The sequence below is a fragment of the Zingiber officinale genome, chromosome 7A (assembly GCF_018446385.1).
Source record: "Zingiber officinale cultivar Zhangliang chromosome 7A, Zo_v1.1, whole genome shotgun sequence".
NCBI lineage: Eukaryota > Viridiplantae > Streptophyta > Magnoliopsida > Zingiberales > Zingiberaceae > Zingiber > Zingiber officinale.
Window position 1 is genome coordinate 1,368,903 of NC_055998.1, and position 21,086 is coordinate 1,389,988.

Consider the following 21,086-nt stretch of genomic DNA (forward strand, 5'->3'; position numbering starts at 1 on the left):
GTGAACTCCAAAACCCCTCTCCAATTATCGTTGTCTTATGCACTTGCAATTGCATCGCTGGTTCCACAAGGTTCCCACAACCTCGCGAAACCCTAGCGATGGCGTCCAAGGATTCAAAGGCAAGGAAGCCCGCATCTCATCCTCTGTTGCCGAGGTTAGGATTTTGCACATTTTGCTGAATTTGAGATTCTATAGAGTAGTGAATCTGAAGTTGGATTTTTGATGTTTTAGATGATCAAAGAGGCGATTGCAACACTATTGGAGGGGAGTGGCTCGAGCCCTTATGCAATCGGGATATATCGAGGATAAGCACAAGCACAAGCACATCCGCAGTCCAATTTCCACAAGTTCCCCACCTTCCAACTCAAGTAGCTGGTCGCTGAGGGCAAGCTTACCAAGGTTAAGGGCTCCTACAAGCTCACCACTCCGGAGAAGCCAAGGCCAAACCTGTGCTTACCGCCACCAAATCGAAGTTCAAGACCTGGTGTGGTCGTCAAACCAAAGCCCAAGGCAACTGCAAAGCCCAAGTCCAAGAAGATGCCTAGCGACGAAAGTGAAAGAATAATAAAAATCTCGACGATACCAGACCGTTTGCAATAAGCAATATCAATTTTTTTATACTCCAATGTTTGTGACTCATTTGTAGAAACAATAGTCTGACATGGTCATAGTTTTCAGGACTTCTGATGGACCTATGGTTAGATAGGGAAGTGCTATGTAGAATGTCTTATTTGTAGGTTTGATAAATGATGTTTTGGCTACCTATAATTTCTAAGGTGTTAAGAAGATTTCATATCCAACATCCCATGTCTCAAACTAATAATCCGTCAGCACAAGAACTCAGATGAAGCAAAGCTGCACAGATCCAATCCGAGTCAAATTGCTCAACTTCGCACACCCAAAGAAATATATTACAGGCATTGCTCCACCGGCTCTATATGCGTAACAGAATGTAACAATTCATCTACTGAAAGGATTTTTGAACGTTACTCTGGTATTATGATCATCAAGGATGGAAATAGACATAACCTGCTTGCTTTTAGGCACTGATTGAAGCTACAAGAGCATGAATCTCCATATATTTTTCACGTAAGCTACTAAAGACCACACAGCAAGGCCGGCCGAAGTGTATAGTAAAATTACACCAGAAGTGAACAGCGAACTAATCCCGGCAAGGCTGTAAAGAAAACGATCTTAGTAAGTATCCACTCATATTAAGTGAAAAATAATAAACTTTAAGGCAAAAACACAACTTGGAATCTCTAGTTGCTAGGAGTATGGTTAATGCAGCCATCTGTGTTGCTGTTTTCCACTTCCCTAACTTGTTTACTGCCACAGCCTGCCATAACTTACCACAGGTTATGAGAATTTTGTAGTAATAAATGGTTAAAAGAGATGGTTGCTGCATGGAAGTAACCTGAAGAATTTTGCTATCTTGAGATGCAGCCCATTCTCTAACTGCTGACATTGTGATCTGCAGAGTGGAAGAGATAAGGCGACTTGTCTACAATAAAGCTGTTGGTTCAAACATCAACATGCTAAGGTGGAGAGCACCTTCAGTAAACAACATTATAGACAAGGTGATGAACTAACCTAAGATCATCATCAATTAACCAATTAAACAAAATATAGCACCTTGTATTGTGGGCGAGTCAAATTTAGAAAACTTTAGTGAGGGAAATTTTCGAATAGATGCTGAGATAGGTAGATCTAGCAACCAATAGCGAAATATCAAACCAAATATGCTATTATCTAGAAGTAGAGTTAGTCAGGTAATGTGATTAAAAAATTCTATTTATTTTATTGTTTTCCTTTTCAAGGAACTATTTACATATAGAAGCACTATATTTACACCTTAAAACAAAAAGGTATCCTGACATAAAAGATTAATAAGTAAAACATGTTTTCTCAAGTATATTACCCAACTCAATAATTAGCTTAAACAACAGACGATGTAAAATACATTTCAACTAAAAGCTCTATCATTATAGTACCCTTACGTAATTTAACTCCAAGAAACCAGGAACAAACAAAGAAGTATAACAGACAAGAATATATGCATTGATGGACCTAGATAAGAAACGAAATACCACTTCAAAGCAGAAGAGAATCAGATTTAGTTGATCACCTCTCGACCAATAATTGCAATTGAAGGTATTGTTAGAAGCCATGGTGCTTCTCCAAATGTAGAAGATTCCAATGGACTAGTACATAACAGTACCAATGTGGCAGCTACCATAAGCTACATTAGACCAGTATAATTTTTCAAAAGTTGTAACTGTCAAATAAATTATATGAAAATAAAGGACGATATAGCAGAGAAGGAAAAAAATGGGAATAGAGAGGGCTAGAAATATTTTAAAAGAAAGAATGGCAAAACCTTGTCAGCTACTGGATCCAAAAACGCCCCAAAAGCAGTTCCTAGATGCTTCTGTAGTATATCAATATCTTGCAAGATTATGTTTAACTAAAGCAAGATAGATAAAACACTAGTTATGAAATTTATGCATTTATATGTACTAAGCCACAAACCTTCCGAGCTATGTAACCATCAAGCCAGTCTGTAAATGCTGCAGCAACAAAAATGCTTGTCGTAGCAGTTGTTGCCCACCAGCCATTCATGTAATAAGCTATAAGGAAAATGATATGTCAGCTCAACGAAATGAGCTTTCAGAGAAGAGAGAGATATTGAAGGCTGAACTTATGGTGTGAGTACATGGAATGATTGCTTGATTCGAATATGCCAAATGCTTGAAGTTCAACTGAAAAAAGCGCTCTAGATATAGCTAATAGCCAGTAACTTGAATCAAGATTACCACAAGAAATCATGTCAAACCCTCTAGAATCTATGGCATCAAAATTCTTCAACCAGACAGGATATCAACTTCTAGGAAAAAAGATGGATTGGCAAGTATATGTTGCATCCTTTTTCCCTGTAGGTTACCAGTTTGGCAACTTGCAGCAATATTTTTGGAAGCAGATTGCGTTTAGGTTTAGGACATAGGATAAATAAAACCTATACATTGTATTTAAATTAATCCTGATTTAGTTAGTGAGGTGGAGTTAAAAGTCCTATATAACAAGCTGACTCAATGTAGAAGTAGAGGTGGAAATGTGAATTTGCATCCTAATTGTTGAATTAAAAGAAGACTTGCAAGTTACATATTTGCTATAAGGATAAGCACATGCTTAGTACTGGCCTATCTAAAGTCCAAGAGAGATTTGTTAAAATGCTGAAAGTAGAAGCTAGATTTAGTACTTAAGTCCTTGAAGATTGATGCCTTTCTCCTAGGCTTTGAAAGAACAAGAAGACCCTAATATAATGATGGCATGTTTCTTCTCCACTTTTTGTGATTGTTTCTATCTAAAATTTCAGTCTATTGTATTCTACTAAGGCCAATGCTATATGTAAATGGTTGCAAAGTCAAGTCTTAGCTTTTAGGATGGGGCTCTGTTTGATGTATCCCTTGTGCTCTTGGTAAATTTGATATGAACTAACTTACCTACATATGGTCCATTACTCAATAGCTTTCTTACTTCATACATAAGAATGCATAAGATTATTGGCATATGGGAACCTGACAAATTTGGTCGCCCCATATAATCATCTTTGAAGCTATCCTTTGTTAATGTACTGCTCGAGAGTTCAAATGTACAATCGAAATAGTATTTCTCACGAAAAAGAGCATGATTGAAATGTGCAACAAAGCAGCCAATTGCTTGTGAGAGATAATCCTCCCACCGATAGCCTACTATGGATAAAATCCTCGATCCACTTCAATTTTACTTGCTAGTACAATGGCATTGATTTTTCTCTAGAGGGGCAAAAAAACCTCAAAGTAGCTTTTGAACCACTGTCTCAGATATCATGATACCACCCGAACATGGTCATCGACTCAATTATCAAATGCTAAACGAAATGGAAAACAATTGGATTTAGCCAATGTGACTAGTCAAGCAAACTACTAACATGCCAGCAAGTAATTGCCAAATTGAATTTCCAGTTGGAAATCTCAGTTGTTATACAAGTGCCCCAGAATTGAACACTCGGTAACCATGCTTTGACTCAATAAAAAAAAACGCACAATTAAGTAATAACTAGCAACTGAGATGAATACTAAGAGATTCATCAGAGGCAAAAACAACAGGAGAAGATGGACAATATCTAACATTAGACGATAGCAAATTACAGCCATAGATAAGACAAAGAAGGAAACCCTTTCCGTAGCATGCAAAACTTTATTTTTGGAGTCCAAGTAATATGAAAGAGAAATTTTCGAGAACGTACTGCACACGATAAGGGGAACAGCGGCTACTCGCCCAAGGGTCAGAAGCGTTGGTAGCGTGAGCAAAGATGTAGGAGGACCGGAATCCCTTTTCTCTTTCTTCTCCCATACAGGCTGGTTTCCATTGCTATCCAACACTCCATGGTCCGGGGAACCCAAGATCTGCAGTCTGTCTTTATCGCCGCTGCCGCCTGCACGATCCGACCCAGCTGCCGCCAAGTTCCTGGTTCCCAGGGAGCTTCGGCCTATAGTCGGCCGCTCAGATTCGGGCCTCATCCACCACGATCCAACCACGATGCTTCGCGCCGAGTCACGGAAAGCCGACCCACTCGTTAGGGCAACAAAGTGACGCCTTTGGGCGACGGGCAGATTTAAGGCGACGCTCCCAGTGTCACCACCAAAGCGAGTGTGCGCCGGAGACAATTTGTGCTGCGGCTGGTGCTTCCGTCCATGGAGAAGGGAAGATGGAGGGTGTTGGTGGTAGTGGCGATGGGGAAAGGAGACGGCGGCCTTGAGAAGGGCAGAGGAAGGGAAGGGCGGGGGCATGGAAGTGGGGAAGATCGAAGGACGCAGGAACAAGCGATTGGGAACGAGAGCGACGACGAAATCGATCAGATCGGGCGATGGATTTATGGGCTGGGCAACAAATTGAGCATTTTAACCTCATTAAAGTAACAAATGGACCATTTAACTAAAAAATTAAATTTCAAGAATAATAAAATTAACAAATTGAACTAGTTAATAGTTATCCATTAAAAATTAATTGGAATTCTTACGCAATCGTTTAAAATTTAAACAGAGGCCCTAATATTCGAAAATCCGAAAGATCAAGAGTAGAGTCGATAAAATTAGAGAACAGACGATGAGCTGAGCGGAGGATCCCGACCTAAAAGCTAACGGAGACTGGCCGATTAGGGATTGCAGTTTCTCTTCGTCGGTCAGTGGTCGCCGTCGCAAGAACGCTACCCGCTTCATATGGTGAACGCGTCTACTCTTCCAAGGTTTTCTCGAAAACCTTTCTCTCCGTCTTCATTCACCATATGACCTCGATCGATTTTCAAGGACGCCGTTTCTACTTTCTCCACAAGTTCCTTTCTTTGAGCAGGCAGGACGACGGTGATGAAGACGGGAAACTGGGTTCTACTGGTTTACTCGATTCGTTTATGAACGGTAATTTATGGTGTAGGTTCAATAGGGTATTTATGATAAGACGTATCGTTATTTTGTTTATATTAAATGGCACAAAACAAAATAAAGTTTTCCTTTTACCTCTCTCGTAAATTTTCTTTTGTCAGTCATCATTTTTCAAATATCTAAAACATATATTTAATTAAAAATTATTTTATAATTCGGATACCAGTCTTTTTATCCTCTTTCCTTCCATCACTCTTGTTATCTTATAAATATAAAACGATCATAAATCTCCTCCACTTGTTATATCTTTTCGTGTTATTTGGTGGTATTACAAAAGATTATTTTGGATTTAGAGATATTATCATAAGAGTTTCAAGAGAAGAGGTCATAGGACAACATCGATTAAAAACCTAGCGTTGAAGAACAAATTTGTAGCAAGAAGAAAATCATTAGAAGAAGATAGTTAAAGATTTAACAATATATAAATTTGCTACTGCAAAATAAGATTATCATGTAAAAAAATAGTTTAATAGCGACAAAGGGTGATGACAAAAATCGTATTTATGGTTTCATTCTATATCTGGGAAATAAATATTCAACAATACTTTAATATAATGTACTCCAATACTTAATCGGTTTATAAGGTGTTTCACTGTGATGTTAGATTTCAGCTAGATCTTGCTCATGCATGTTAGGTTGATATGGTAGGTATTAGGACGTTGGGCCTGACATATAATCATATCAGGCCCACTGTATTCGTTGATCAAAATTTTGATTTAATATCATGTCTACCTTCTCCTCGCTTAACCTTTCGTAGTGATTGGGAGTTTGCATAAATCCAATTATCCTAGGTCCATAAATAGATTTAGACCAAAACTCACTTAAGGACCTAAATTTATTTGATTACACCCAATGAACGTGTTGTTACTTTCTGGTGTTGTAAGGAGGTAAATTGTGTTATCCATTGCTTATTTAGGGCTCTAAGTGGTAGTCCAACATTACCAGAAATTTTTGCTTCAATGAGAGCATGATATGGGATGATATCAGGCCTAACATGGCCTTGATGTGGGATCATATTAGGTCTTGCGTGATCTTTGGTAAAACTTTACTTTTACACCATATATACTATTTTCTTTCTCAACCCTTTCTAGTGTTCAAAATTATGGAAAATTATTAAAACCCTAGGTCCATAACAGTCGGATTGTGTCACAACTACTGATAAATTATGAAAAACTAATATATATACACCATATATATTGTTACTTAGTCTTTACTAAATTAATATATACAACATCACTTGATTATGTATTGTAACTTTGCTAAATTAGTTTGTAATTTTTTTATTAAGAGCGATCATATTGCTGAAAAAATTCTCTCTGACATATGGAATATGCTTGATATAAATTCTTGCATGGGGCATGGAGCTAATATAGGAGAATTATCTAGAACAAATATCCCATCGTCTTTTGAGTATAGTGGTGTGCATTGTTGGTGCAACATCCCTCAGGTCAAGATTGACCTAGTTGACCAAGCTTGAGTCTTGGTTTGGATTTCGATGTTTGACAATACAGGGTTGAGTGAAGAAGAGCCAAGTAGGTCAAGGATGACCGGATACTTGACTGGGAAGTCCTAACTGGGATGTTAGGCAAGAAGAAAGTCCTGGTGAGTGAAGTCAGGCAGAAGAAAATCCTAGTGAGTGAAGCTAGGTGAAAGTTCTGGTGAGTGAAGCCGGGCAGAAGAAAATCCTAGTGAGTGAAGTTAGGTGAAATACCTGGTGAGTGAAGTCAGGCAGAAGAGAAGTCCTAGTGAGTGAAGCTAGGCAGATTGGAAGTCCTGGTGAGTGAAGCCAGGCACAGGGAAAATCCAGATGGATCAAGGATGATCGGACATCTGGTGTTGGGAAGTCCAAGTAGGTCAAAGGATTGACTGGATACTTGGCACGAAGAGAGAAGTCCAAGTAGGTCAAAGGATTGACTGGATACTTGGCACGAAGAGAAAAGTCCAAGTGGGTCAAAGGGATTGACCGAACACTTGGTGGGGAGACCTGGCAGGTCAAGGGAGTGACCAGATGCTAAGCATGATGTACCAACAGGTCAAGGTTGACCGAATGTTGGTTTGAGAGGCTTGAGATTTGGTTTTGGGCAAAAACCAAGAACTGGATCGATCAGTGGATCGATCCAGGCTTTTCCCCAGCGAACAGAAGGCCTCTGGATCGATCAGTGGATTGATCCAGGCCTTTCCCAGCGAACAGAGAGCCTCTGGATCGATCAGTGGATCGATCCAGAGGTCCCAATCGATCAGCCGATCGATTGGGACGCTACTGGTTCGCGCGATAAGCGCTGGATTGATCCGTGGATCGATCCAGACTCTTTCCCAGAGCACAGAGGCGCTCTGGATCGATCCGTGGATCGATCCAAAGCCTCCCCGATCGATTGGGAACTTTCGAATCGATCGGGATCCGACCGTTGCGTCGTATTTGAGCTGCAGGCGTGCGATGGCTTCGACAGTTCTTCACCGATTCATCTCAGAGCTCCGAAGCTTCTTCACCAGCAACTCCACAGCTTTCTCCTAGCTCTCAACGCCAGTTCTTGAAGGATCTTGGAGACACGTCCAAGTCAAGAGGCAAAGGAAGAAAGCTAGGGTTAGGGTTTCTGCACTCATTGTAAGCTTGTATTTCATTACCTTTCCCTTTCTTCTTGTATTGAGAGTCTTGTAGGGCTTCTCCGCCTTTGGTAGTTACCATAAATGAGGGTTTTATTAGTGGAGGGTGCGTGAGTAGGTGTGGATCCTTGGACTAGTCACCTCTTGTGAGGTGGATACCAAGTAAACCAACCGTGTTAGCGTTGTATGCTTTTGTTTCTGTATTTTCCGCTGCACATCTTCGAAGAAACAAGCAACGTCAACCACGAAGCACGCGAAGAGCTATTCACCCCCCCCCCCTCTAGCTACTTTTCGGTCCCAACAAGTGGTATCAGAGCAAGGTTGCTCTTCACCGGAATCATCGCCGGAAGGAGAAAACAAAACAAGCAAAGCTAGAGGGTGAAGAAGTTGGAGCAAATTACCAAAGTCAAAGAATTCAAGAAGCTCAACTTCAAGATGCAATTCCAAGATGGATTTGGATTTGACACAAGGGTGCCTCCACCATACACTTCCACAAGCTTCGATTCTTGGAAAGCAAGAATCGAAAATTTCTTAATGATGGAGATAGAGCAATGGTTTGCTCTTATGGAAGGTTTTGAAGCTCCAAAGAACTCCAAGGGCAAAGCTCTCAAGAAAAGCAAATGGAGCAAGGAGCAACTCCAAAGATGTGAGGCCAATGATAAAGTGACCAAGCTTTTGGTCAATTTATTATCAAGCAACATCTTGGAGCAAATTGGAGAGTTTGAAGATGGCAAGGAGCTTTGGAGCAAATTGGCAAGGATTCATGAGATCCCCTCCACTGTACCAAGTCAAGGAGAAACCAAAGAGGGCGACTCAATGGATCAAAACCAAGAAGAAGTGGACTCCGAGGTTGAGAGATGCTCAACCTCCGAAGAGGAGGTCCAAGAAGCTTCATCCTCTAAAGAGAGCAATCAAAAGAGCAAGGAAGGAGTATATTCCTTGTTTCATGTACAAGAGGATGAAGATGAAGAAGAAGGTGAAGCCTCCACCTCTAGGATTGAGGGGAAGCAATCTTCATTGACACCGGAACAAGAGCAAGAAGAATCCTCCACATCCGGGTCAAGAGAAGAAGAGGATGAAGAAGCTTCTACCTCCACAAGTCAAGCAAAATCAAATGGAGGAATATCATATTCGGATCAAGAGGAAGCTTCTACCTCCGAATCAAATGGAGGAGCAAGTGTCATCCATACACAAGAAGGTATAAATGGTTCAATTAAAAATAAAAATCATATAATATATTTTGAGTGTAGGGAAAGTGGGCACTACAAGAGCAAGTGTCCCAACTTGGCCAAGAAGAAGGGTCAAGTGACACAAAAGGACAAGGAGAAGCCCAAGGAGACCACCCCCGGGATAAAGAAGAGCAAGGAGCACATTGTGTGCTTCTTGTGTCAACAAAAAGGGCATTACCGAAGTCAATGCCCCAAGGGGAAGAAGGTGGTCAAGGCTCAAGGAGGCACTAGTCAAGGGGGAGCCTCCAAGGTAAAGAAGAAGGTAACGTTTATTGAGCCTATCCCTTTACGTTATGGTAAAAAGCATGATAGTTCTAATTTTTATCATTTTAATGCAATTTACCATAAGAATAGAAAGCATGAGGGCATTAAGGAAAAGCATGTGGCCCTACATGCCAAGACTACCCAACCTAAGGTTAGGAAGGTAGATAGACATTTGGGTAAGAACACTAAGGATAATAGATACAAGCCCAAGAATAAAAATGCTCATAGATCAAATGAAAAATCAAATACTAAGGACTTAGTGAGGGAAAATCAAGTCTTGAGGTCAAGACTTGATAAATTAGAAAAGACCCTACAAAGATTGGAAAATATCCTATTAGGGCAAAATGAGCATAACCTAGGTTTAGGGGTACAAAAGCCATCCAATGGCCATAAAGTTTTGGGATACAAACCCAAAGCTAAAAGGGATGTGCCTAGTTATCATAGGATTCCATATAGTTATGGAACAAATCCTAAGTCTAGAGGTCAAGTCAAGAATACAAGGGAAGATATCCCTAGAAGTATCTTTGCAACCAAAGTGACTAAGACTTCTAAGAAGTCTAAGAAAGTCACTAATAAGGTCACAAGAGAGGTTATCCCTAGAGTTGACCTAGAAAATGTGACCAAGGTTTCTAAGAAGCCCAACAAAGTCACAAGGAAGGTATCTAGGGAAGTTATCCCTAGTGAGTACCTAGAGCATCCAAGGAGCACCAATAGGTGTTGGGTTCCTAGGAGCATCTTCTCTACCCCATAGATGGGTTAGAGAGTGTCAACTCTAATTAGAAGGGTAGTTAACCCAACTTTGAGGAAATTGACACTCAAGGAGCATTTTCAAGGTTTTTGTTAACCTTTGAAAATGAAATGGAATTACCATTTACTCCTTGAAAGAGTAAAATATGCCTAATGGTTGTAAAATTGATTTTATCTTAAAATGACATAAATTGGGAAAACCTAGAGAAATACCAAGTTGGGATTTTGGTATTCTCTTAGAACTTTAAGGCAATCCGAGCTTTGATTTACGTGATTACTCCTGAGGAAAAATGGAATATGCCAACATTTGAGGATATACTTAACTTTTAAGTGGCATAAACAAATCAAGAGAAATAGAAATGTCAATTCAGGTTTTGGCATTTCTTTGAAGCATTAAGGGCAATCTAGGTTTAATGGTTTAAGTTAAAACAAGTGGTATATTTTGAGTTAGCTAAGTGGTTAAGGATACTTAGATAGGTAATCTAGGTATATTTCATTTATGCTAAACCTTGCCATGATTGTTTGTCTATCACATGTCATGACATTAGATTTAGGTTTATATTTTTCATTCATGACTTATTATGAAAAATACAAAAAATACCATGTCAGGTCATACATACATCATGTAATTATAGGAATTTTTCTTTTGAAAGCTATGTCATTTTGATGTATGTCATAACATTATCATGCATTATGTTTAATTCCTTAAAAGCAAGGACAAATGACATTTATCAACAAGTGTTTTCAACAAGTGTTGTCAACATGTGGTATTAACAAGCAACATCCTAAGTGGATGTTCAAGATCCACAAAATGCCTAGATAGATATGCATGATCCCTAGATTAGGGCAAAACTAAACTTTACATCTCACAAAGACTTATATGATGACTTGTATGTGTTTTATGCACAATAGATACAAGTGAGATGTTAGGAAGATGAACAAAACTCAACATGCTGATTTAGTGCATTTCCTTGAGTTTTAAGTTCATCAAAACACATAGTTATGTATTTTCCCATCATTGGGAAAGCTAATGTACAAGTAATGTGCATTAAGCCCAAGGAATATGGTGGGATATTAGTTTTGAAAATGTTTTTAAAATAATTTTGGAAAATCTTGGTGAGGGCTATCTTTTGATAATAATCACCATTGAATAGTTAGACACAAACTTGAAGAAAACACTAAAGTTTTTGCAAGTTCTCATGTTTGTGTCAATCTTTGAAAATATGAAGTATTTTCATAGAAAACTATTTTTCCATGATAAATAATACCCTAAATATTGTCTACACAAATTTTTACGATTTTTGGAATTTTGTAGAATTTTTAGGGGTTTCTGAAATTGGCTGAAATTGAATTTCAGCAATTTCAGGTCTTCAATCGATCAGTGGATCGATTGGAGTGCCTCAATCGATCAGCCGATCGATTGAGAAGGCATTTCTCGCGAGCAGAAGCTCGCTGGATCGATCAACCGATCGATCCAAGAAGACTGAATCGATCAGTAGATCGATTCAGCAAGGTTCAATCGATTGGAACCTAACTCCAATCGATCCAAGTTGCTGATTTTGGCTGGGAAGGCCTGATTTCAGCATCTTTGAACCTATTTTAGTCTACGTAACCATTCCAAACCCCTGAAAATACATTTGTATACATGAAAAGGATGTTTTCGTGTGGAAAATAAGGATGGATTGGTTAAGGAAGGCTAAGTTGAAATACAAGGTTGATGTCTGTTTCAAATTTTGAATATTTGAACCTCAAAACTTCTAAAATTGGGTTTCCTAAAGTTTTAGGGATTCCAAGTCATTGTTGGTGCAATGACAGAAGTTACCACCATGTCTTTAGGGGGAGGGACTCTTTAAAGACATGAAAATTATTTTTCATGAACCTTGGAAGGTGGTTAACCTTCCGTCAAGAACATGCTCAAGGTTGAGCGTTTGACCATTAATGGGGAGTGGATATCCTCATTGTTCAAGTGGTCTTAAGTGGATAATGCTCAAGGATGGGCATTTGCCTACATTGGGGAGAATGTAGGGTTAAGGATAATGAAGGGTATGAGACCTTCATTATCGTGTTAATCACAACGAGTGAAGTTGTGAACAACGATGAGCAACTCTTCAGGGGGGAGAGTTTTTCAACAAGTGAATTTGTTGATGTGTGCCCAGAAATAGGGCATGGTTTGATGTGTGCCAATAGGGGGAGAATGAAAGGGAGTAAGTTAGGCTTTCATTACCTAGAGGGAGTTTGCCTTCTTAGGGGGAAAATCAAGGGCTTAACTTATGTATTCATTACCTAGTGGCATGAAGAAGGTTTAGGCTATGGGATTAGCCTAACTTACATGTGGTATTGTAAGTGATAGTGTTGGTATTGTCAAACATCAAAAAGGGGAAGATTGTTGGTGCAACATCCCTCAGGTCAAGGTTAACCTAGTTGACCAAGCTTGAGTCTTGGTTTGGATTTCGATGTTTGACAATACAGGGTTGAGTGAAGAAGAGCCAAGTAGGTCAAGGATTACCGGATACTTGACTGGGAAGTCCTAACTGGGATGTTAGGCAAGAAGAAAGTCCTGGTGAGTGAAGTCAGGCAGAAGAAAATCCTAGTGAGTGAAGCTAGGTGAAAGGCCTGGTGAGTGAAGCCAGGCAGAAGAAAATCCTAGTGAGTGAAGCTAGGTGAAAGTCCTGGTGAGTGAAGCCAGGCAGAAGAAAATCCTAGTGAGTGAAGCTATGTGAAAGTCCTGGTGAGCGAAGCCAGGCAGAAGAAAATCCTAGTGAGTGAAGCTAAGTGAAAGACCTGGTGAGTGAAGCTAGGCAGAAGAGAAGTCCTAGTGAGTGAAGCTAGGCAGATTGGAAGTCCTGGTGAGTGAAGCCAGGCACAGGGAAAATCCAGATGGATCAAGGATGATCGGACATCTGGTGTTGGGAAGTCCAAGTAGGTCAAAGGATTGACTGGATACTTGGCACGAAGAGAGAAGTCCAAGTAGGTCAAAGGATTGACTGGATACTTGGCACGAAGAGAAAAGTCCAAGTGGGTCAAAGGGATTGACCGGACACTTGGTGGGGAGACCTGGCAGGTCAAGGGAGTGACCAGATGCTAGGCTTGATGTACCAACAGGTCAAGGTTGACCGAATGTTGGTTTGAGAGGCTTGGGACTTGGTTTTGGGCAAAAACCAAGAGCTAGATCGATCAGTGGATCGATCCAGGCTTTTCCCCAGCGAACAGAAGGCCTCTGGATCGATCAGTGGATCGATCCAGGTCTTTCCCAGCGAACAGAGAGCCTCTGGATCGATCAGTGGATCGATCCAGAGGTCCCAATCGATCAGCCGATCGATTGGGACGCTACTGGTTCGCGCGATAAGCGCTGGATCGATCCGTGGATCAATCCAGGCTCTTTCCCAGAGCACAGAGGCGCTTTGGATCGATCCGTGGATCGATCCAACGCCTCCCCGATCGATTGGGAACTTTCAAATCGATCGGGATCCGACCGTTGCGTCGTATTTGAGCTGCAGGCGTGCGATGGCTGCGACAGTTCTTCACCGATTCATTTCAGAGCTCCGACGCTTCTTCACCAGCAACTCCACAGCTTTCTCCAAGCTCTCAATGCCAGTTCTTGAAGGATCTTGGAGACACGTCCAAGTCAAGAGGCAAAGGAAGAAAGCTAGGGTTAGGGTTTCTGCACTCATTGTAAGCTTGTAAGCTTGTATTTCATTACCTTTCCCTTTCTTCTTGTATTGAGAGTCTTGTAGGGCTTCTCCGCCTTTGGTAGTTACCATAAAGGAGGGTTTATTAGTGGAGGGTGCGTGAGTAGGTGTGGATCCTTGGACTAGTCACCTCTTGTGAGGTGGATACCAAGTAAACCAACCATGTTAGCGTTGTATGCTTTTGTTTCTGTATTTTCCGCTGAACATCTTCGAATAAACAAGCAACGTCAACCACGAAGCACGCGAAGAGCTATTTACCCATCTCTAGCTACTTTTCGGTCCCAACATGCATAACATAAATAGAAATATAGGCAACAATTTGACATATAATCTAAATGAAGAAGCAATTATTCTAGAAGATGAGGTTCTGAATCCTTGTACAACACTTGATGATTACTTTAAGCATACTTAGAGTGAGGAGGAAGGACATTATACTCGAATTGGAGAGGAATTACAATGCAATATAGATGTACAAGAATTCTTAGTTGATGATATGCAGATTGAACAATATGAAATTCCCCCAGCGCAGTATAGTGACTTCGAGGAGTAGTTCCCAATAGTTGATGATCCATATATTCTAAATTCTCGGTTGCTCCAAATGCCAATTGAAGAGGCAACAGATGAGCATGAATTTTATGTTGGACAGATTTCTCTGTCTCAACGAGAGTTCAAGAATGCACTTGTGAAATATGTCATGGTTAAACATATGAGATATAACCTAATTGACACCCGAAAAAATAAAGTAAAAGTTGTCTACTTCAATCAACCATGTATATGGAGAGTAGTTGCCCGAGGATGTAGAGTTCACTATTATGAAATATGTAAAGGAATATCAATGTGGCACTATCAAGGAAAGTGCTGATCATCAAGCATGCTCTTCCTCCTTTGTAGCATATTTTGTTGAAGAGTAATTTGTTGCAGATGAACAGTATAAACCAAGTATGATTATATCAAATATAAAAGCAAGGTTTGGAGTGACCATATCATATAGAAAAACATATATAGCTCATGAGAAAGCGATGAAGAAGGCCGTTGGAGATTATGATCAAGTTTATAGAGATCTTCCATTATATCTATGTAAGTTAAGAGTCGGGGACTCATAAACTTATGTGACACTACAAAGGAATGTTGATAATTAGTTCTAGCGCTGTTTTTGGAATTTTGGAGCTTACCGAAGAGTATTCAGGTTTTATCTTTGTAAATTGATTGAAATTGATACCACACATCTAAGAGGGAAGTATCCGAGTGTGTTGTCGATGGCTACAACAATTGATGCTAATGACAATGCCCTACCAGTAGCCTTTGGAATCGCTGAAGTTGAATGTAGATCTGTCTGAGAGTGATTTTTGGATCATACTAAGAGATTCTTTGTTGTTGATGCATAGTTAATGAGCATAGTATCATATATACATCGTGGCATTATATCAACAGTTAGGAAAATCTACCCAACCACCCATCATGTTTTCTGTTGCCACCACATGTCTTGCAATATGGTAACAGATACTGGCAGCATGTCAGCTTTAGGCTTGTTTTGGGCAGCAGCATGTGCAAACATAATACTCCAATATGATCTCACAATGCAGTCCATGCTTGAAAAACATCTAGATGCCCATAAATGGCTTCAGAACATTCACCCTAAAAGATGGGTTGATGCATACTTTAGTGGGAGAAGCTACACAATGCTAACCACCAATTGTCTAGAGAGTTTAAATGCTTTGTTCAAGCATACATGTGAACTTCCCATAAGCAGGTTAATTGATAATACCAGAAGAAATGTAGCTTAATGATTCTTTAACCATAGGGAAGAAGTCTCTAAATGATATGTTGCTTTGACAGCTCATGCTACCAAAGAAATGGATTCAAGAAGCTAAACGATATAAAATCCATGTCTACTCTCAATCTGAAATTGAAGTAGAGACTGTTAGTGTAATTTGCACTAACGGTCTAACTCAGGTTTTGATGAATGACAAGTAAGTTAAGTTTGATTTTGTTGTGATCTAACCACTTGATTAAGTGTGCAGGAAATTCAACTAGGTCGACGGGCCAACTGGATAGCCAGTACAAAGTCCAGATAGGTCGACGGGCTGACCGGGTATCTGGCAAGAACTTCAGCTAGATCGACGGGCCAACCGGATAGTTGATACGAAGTTCAGATAGGTTGACGAGCTGACCAGATATCTGGCAAGAAGTCCAACTAGGTCAACGAGCCGACCGGATAGCTGGCATGAAGTTCAGACAGGTCGACGGACTGATCGGATGTCTGGCAAACTGGTAAGTTAAGGTAAATCACTGGTGGAGAGTGACCAAGTGAGGACACGTCCCGGTTGAAGGGGTAGTAGGTGTCGATCCAGTTTAAGTCCATTTGAGATCCCTAAGCTGAGACCTTGACTAATTCCTGGTTTTGGGAGGACATGAACTAATTATTAGCCTTTATTATTAATTATTATTTATCCTAGTACTTGTGTTACAAGCTTTTTGGACTAACGTTGTTTTACAGGACAAAAAGAGAAAAAGTGCCTTCGGATGAACAATGCCGAAGGCGCCTTCTTACTATTCATAGAAGACACCTTCTATAGTTATGGAAGGCGCATTCCGCAAGATAAATTTTAGCCGAAGTCGTGGATAAGTGTCGGGCTGTTCCATGGCTATGAAAGCTTTCCATGCCTTTTATAAGGCTATCTCAAGAAGGCATTGGAATAACACTGATATACGAGATACTAAGCATCCATTTGAGCTTTCGACTGCTCCAAGCTCCTACTACGACTCTGCTGCAAAGTTGCTACGCCCGACAACTGCTCCAAGAACTTCCGATCGCGGCCGACAGATCGATACAGACGCACGAGTGCTCCTACTTCTATTTTTAAAGTGTCGGTAATCTTTCATTTGTGTACTTGATTATTACAAAAGGACAAGTGTAGTGTATTGCTAGAGCCGTCAATTTGGGTTGGACCCGTCGGGTTGACCCGCCCCACCAAACAATTTAAACGGGTTGGGTTGGAATTTTATCAACCCAAGTTCACCGTGGGCCGACCCGCCTAGGCCCACGACCCGCGCGAGTCGGCCCGCTCGGGCTTGGGTTGGCCCGTGGGTTAAAAAACACATCTAAGCTAAGTTTTAGGCCAACTTATTATCTTTCTTTGTTATAATTTTGAAATAAAAATAGTACTTTTCATTCAACATAAGTACTCGTTTATGTTAAAATACATGTTTACGTATACATTTAAGTATAGCAAACTTTTTCAAAGTAAAATGTTGAAGATATGAAATATTTTTTAATTTTTTTAAAAATTTTTGATGGGCCCGCGGGTTGGCCCGCCAAACCCGCAACCCGCCTTAGAATGAGTTGGGTTGGAAATTTCCCAACCCGCCAAGTTGGCGGGTTGGCTCGCCCCGCCAAATGGTTAGCCCGCCACGAGCCGACCCGCCCCGCCACGGGTTGGCCCGTCTGACAGCTCTATGTATTGCACATGTTCAAACTTTCTTTTGTACTTGATTTCCTCTTCTGGAGGTACCGGGAGAGGCCTTTAGTGAATTACCCATCGATAGGTCCGCGGGACCTGGATCTTGGAGTAATAGTCGCCGAAAGCTCCGAACCAAGTAAACTGCTTGTGTCTTTCTCATGTCCTTTAAATTCCGATTTCATATATATATTCTGCTGTAAATTTTAAAACCGACAAAATGAGTATTTGAAAATCGTATGATTCATCCATCTTTCACGTGTGTATCGATCCAACAAGTTGTATCAGAGCAAGTTCTGCTCTGAATTGGTGCAACCACCAATCAAGTCGGGAGAATCATTTTTTTTTGTTCTTCGTACTCTATTAGAATTGGTAAAACTTTACCTATTCAGATAATTTTTCGTTTGATTTTAAACTTGAAATTGGTGCAACACCTCTCAAGTTTTTTTTTATATTTCTTTATCTCAAACTCTGATAATCCAAGACCAAATCTTGGTACCTCTTTTAATTTTCTATCTATAGTTGTGAAATGGCTAAAAACGAAGGATACAACACCGTTCGTCCTCCCCTCTTCAACGATGACGACTTCTTGTACTGGAAGAAGCGAATGGAGGTACACCTGAAAACGGACTTTGACCAATGGTTCAACATCACCAAAGGGTACAAAGCACCAATGGACAGCGCCGGAATTCCAATGGACCCGAAAATGAAGAAAAAAAGCACAAATTGACTTCAAGACCCTCAACATAATCCCGTGCGGGCTAACAAAAGAAGAGTTGAACCGCGTCAGCTCTCACAAAAATGCCAAAGAGTTATGAGACAAATTCATAGAACTACATAATGGACCAACATCGCAAAAAGTAATGAAATGAGACTTATATCTAAATAAATTGTTTAATATAAAATGCAGGAAGATGAGACTGCCAGTTAGCTGCACACGAGGATAAAAGATATCCTCAATGAACTTCACACCATCGACCACCGGATGGAGAACCGGGATATAATAAGGTATGCTCTAAACGCATTTCCTCGAAATACACTGTGGGCATCCATCGTAGATGCCTATAAGATTTTGAGGAACTTGTCTAAATTAAAATTAGATGAGTTGTTTTGTGAACTAGAGCTGCACAAATAGACTAACACTAAAACCGAAAAAGGTATTGCTCTTATTGCAGGGATATCATAAGAAAAGTCCAGAACCAAACCTGAACTTGAAATTGAGTCTGACCAAAACTCAGAGGAAGAAGAATACCTGATGAACCTGATAAAAAAGATGTTAACTAGGAGAAAGAAGAATTTTAGCAAAAAAAGACCTGCAAAAGATCAACTCCTCCTCCAATTCCAATAGCAAGAATGTGACCTGCTTCAGATGCAAAAAGAAGGGGCACTAAAAGACCAACTGCCCAAATCTGAAGAAAAAGAAGGCCCTCAAAACAACGTGGGACGAATTGTCTGGAGATGAATCAGACGGTGGAGAACTGAAGCACACCAACTACCTTGCGATGATGGCTTACGAATCAGAATCGAAAGACGGGTCCGAACTTGAATCGAGCCACGAGTCCGCACTCGTTTCCGAAGGTTCCAATGAGGTATACTTTTCTTTAATCAAATTTTTTTTAATTATTGCATGTTTAAATAAGAAATTAACTAACTCTGAAAATTACATAAATGAATTAACAAAAGAAAATAACAAACTTAATGAACAATTAAAATCAAGTTTAACAACTGAATCAATTCAAGTTGAAATTCCAACTCAAGTTGCAAAATTTAAGAAGGATAATCTCATATTGAAAAATGAAATAATTGAATTAAAAGATTTACTACAAAAATTCACAACTAGATCTAAGTATCTCGACATGATACTTGGGTCACAAAGAGTTGTGCACAACAAGTCCGGACTCGGATACAAGTCCAGCTCAACCAATAAATTCTTTATATCCTTAGTTAATTAAAATAAGACTCAAACTAAAACTTGAGTTTCAAAAGCGTGTCTAACCACGCAAGTAGGAATCAACCAATATTATGTACTTAAAAATGAGATCCATTATATAAAATCAAATCCAACTAAAACCTTAAATTCAAACCAAAACAAATCTTCAAAACTAAATTCTAAACTTAAAAACAAAATAAAATCAAACAAATTAAATTATCATCAAGTCCACTATAATTATAAAAGTAATCGACACAAACCTAAAACTTAAAAATCAACTCAACAATTCAGGGGAAAACTCTAAATTAGTTGGCACCTCCAAAATAATAACTTACCCAGTTGAGTAATTAGGACTAGCCAAAATAGGGATAACAATTTAACTTGACAAATGTACTGGTAAAGTTTTAGATAATAGTAGGTTAGGGAAACTCTGTCTATGCATGTCTAGGAAGATATGGCTTCGACCTGGTGCATTTGACTTAGTGGAACTAACTGAAGCTACCTCTTACGAATCATAACTAGTTAGACTAAGGTTTTGTACTAAGTTCTATAGGATCGAAAAGCGCTAGAGGGGGGAGGTGAATAGCGATCGTTGTTTTCGCTTTCATTTGTTTCAGAAAACTTAAAGTAAATACGCAGCGGAAAAGTAATGACACATAAGCAATGCTAACACTTTTTGGTTACTTGGTTCGGAGCCTGTGTCGACTCCTACTTCAAGGTCCGCGATCGCTGATCGCTTTGGTGGAAAATCACTATAAGCTTGAGAATCTTTACAAATAAGTAAATACAAGTATTGAACTTAAAAGATTATACCGATAATACAAAAGATGATGGAAGTAGTCGTCGATTGTCGAAACAGCAGCTGAACGTCGTTGAGTCGTTTCGGCGTAGAGCGGAGCTTCGAAAATTGCTTGTAGAATTGTTGTTCGAAGTAGTTGGCCGAGACCCCTTTTTATAACAGCTTTAAGCCTGATCCAGATTCCCTGATCTTCAGAATCAAGCCTTGACTCGACCCGGATCGGTCGACCAATCCCCAGGTTTGGTCGACCGAACCTACTGAACTCGCCCGACATTCCGTCTAGATGCAGCTTCTCTGGATAGCGCCTGCGTTCGATCGACCGACCCCTCTGTTCGGTCGACTGATCAGCCGATGGTCTCTACCTCATCTGATCCGATCAACTTGCTCGACCAGGTCTCTATCTATCTTCAATTCGATCGACCGATCCTGAGGTTCGGTCGACCGATCCCTCTGGTCAACCCTTCACCGAGAGCTAGATTCTGATCCTTTGTGTACTGGGTTCAGTCGACCAATCAAAGCTGAGTCTGGCCCTGCAGAACTGTTAGTTTCCTACAAAACAGAGTTAGGCAAATAGAGCAAATAATATATTAAATAATTAAGTTGACAATCTTCGAACTGTCTGGTTCTGACTTCGAATTTCCTCCGGAACCCTAGGTCGAACCGACGTCTACTGTTCCCTCACCGGGAAACACATCCTCACCTACTCCTATGAGGAGAAATTACCTGTTGTCAATCGGTCCTCCAGATCGACTGGACTTTTTGCCTAGTGATCCGGAGATAGTGGGGGCAAGGGAGGGATTAAGGAGAGGGATAAGGGCATTTTTGTCTTTTGGGCGCATTGAGGGTTTGGAGTGCTTTTAAGCACTGTTCACAGGTCGTGAAAAGGGGA

General features: G+C 40.2%; 1 protein-coding gene across 1 annotated transcript; it reads right to left on the reverse strand.

Annotated features, from left to right (window-relative positions):
* Positions 1-873: 873 nt before the first annotated feature.
* Positions 874-5,443, reverse strand: LOC122000697 (CDP-diacylglycerol--glycerol-3-phosphate 3-phosphatidyltransferase 2-like). The gene is made up of 8 exons (XM_042555120.1): positions 5,173-5,443; positions 4,289-4,922; positions 2,533-2,630; positions 2,381-2,431; positions 2,129-2,242; positions 1,418-1,474; positions 1,254-1,339; positions 874-1,177 (listed from the first exon to the last, which is right to left on the reverse strand). Exons 2-8 carry the CDS (start codon positions 4,830-4,832, stop codon positions 1,057-1,059), a joined length of 1,071 nt encoding a protein of 356 aa, XP_042411054.1. The 5' UTR covers positions 4,833-4,922; positions 5,173-5,443; the 3' UTR covers positions 874-1,056.
* Positions 5,444-21,086: the final 15,643 nt, after the last annotated feature.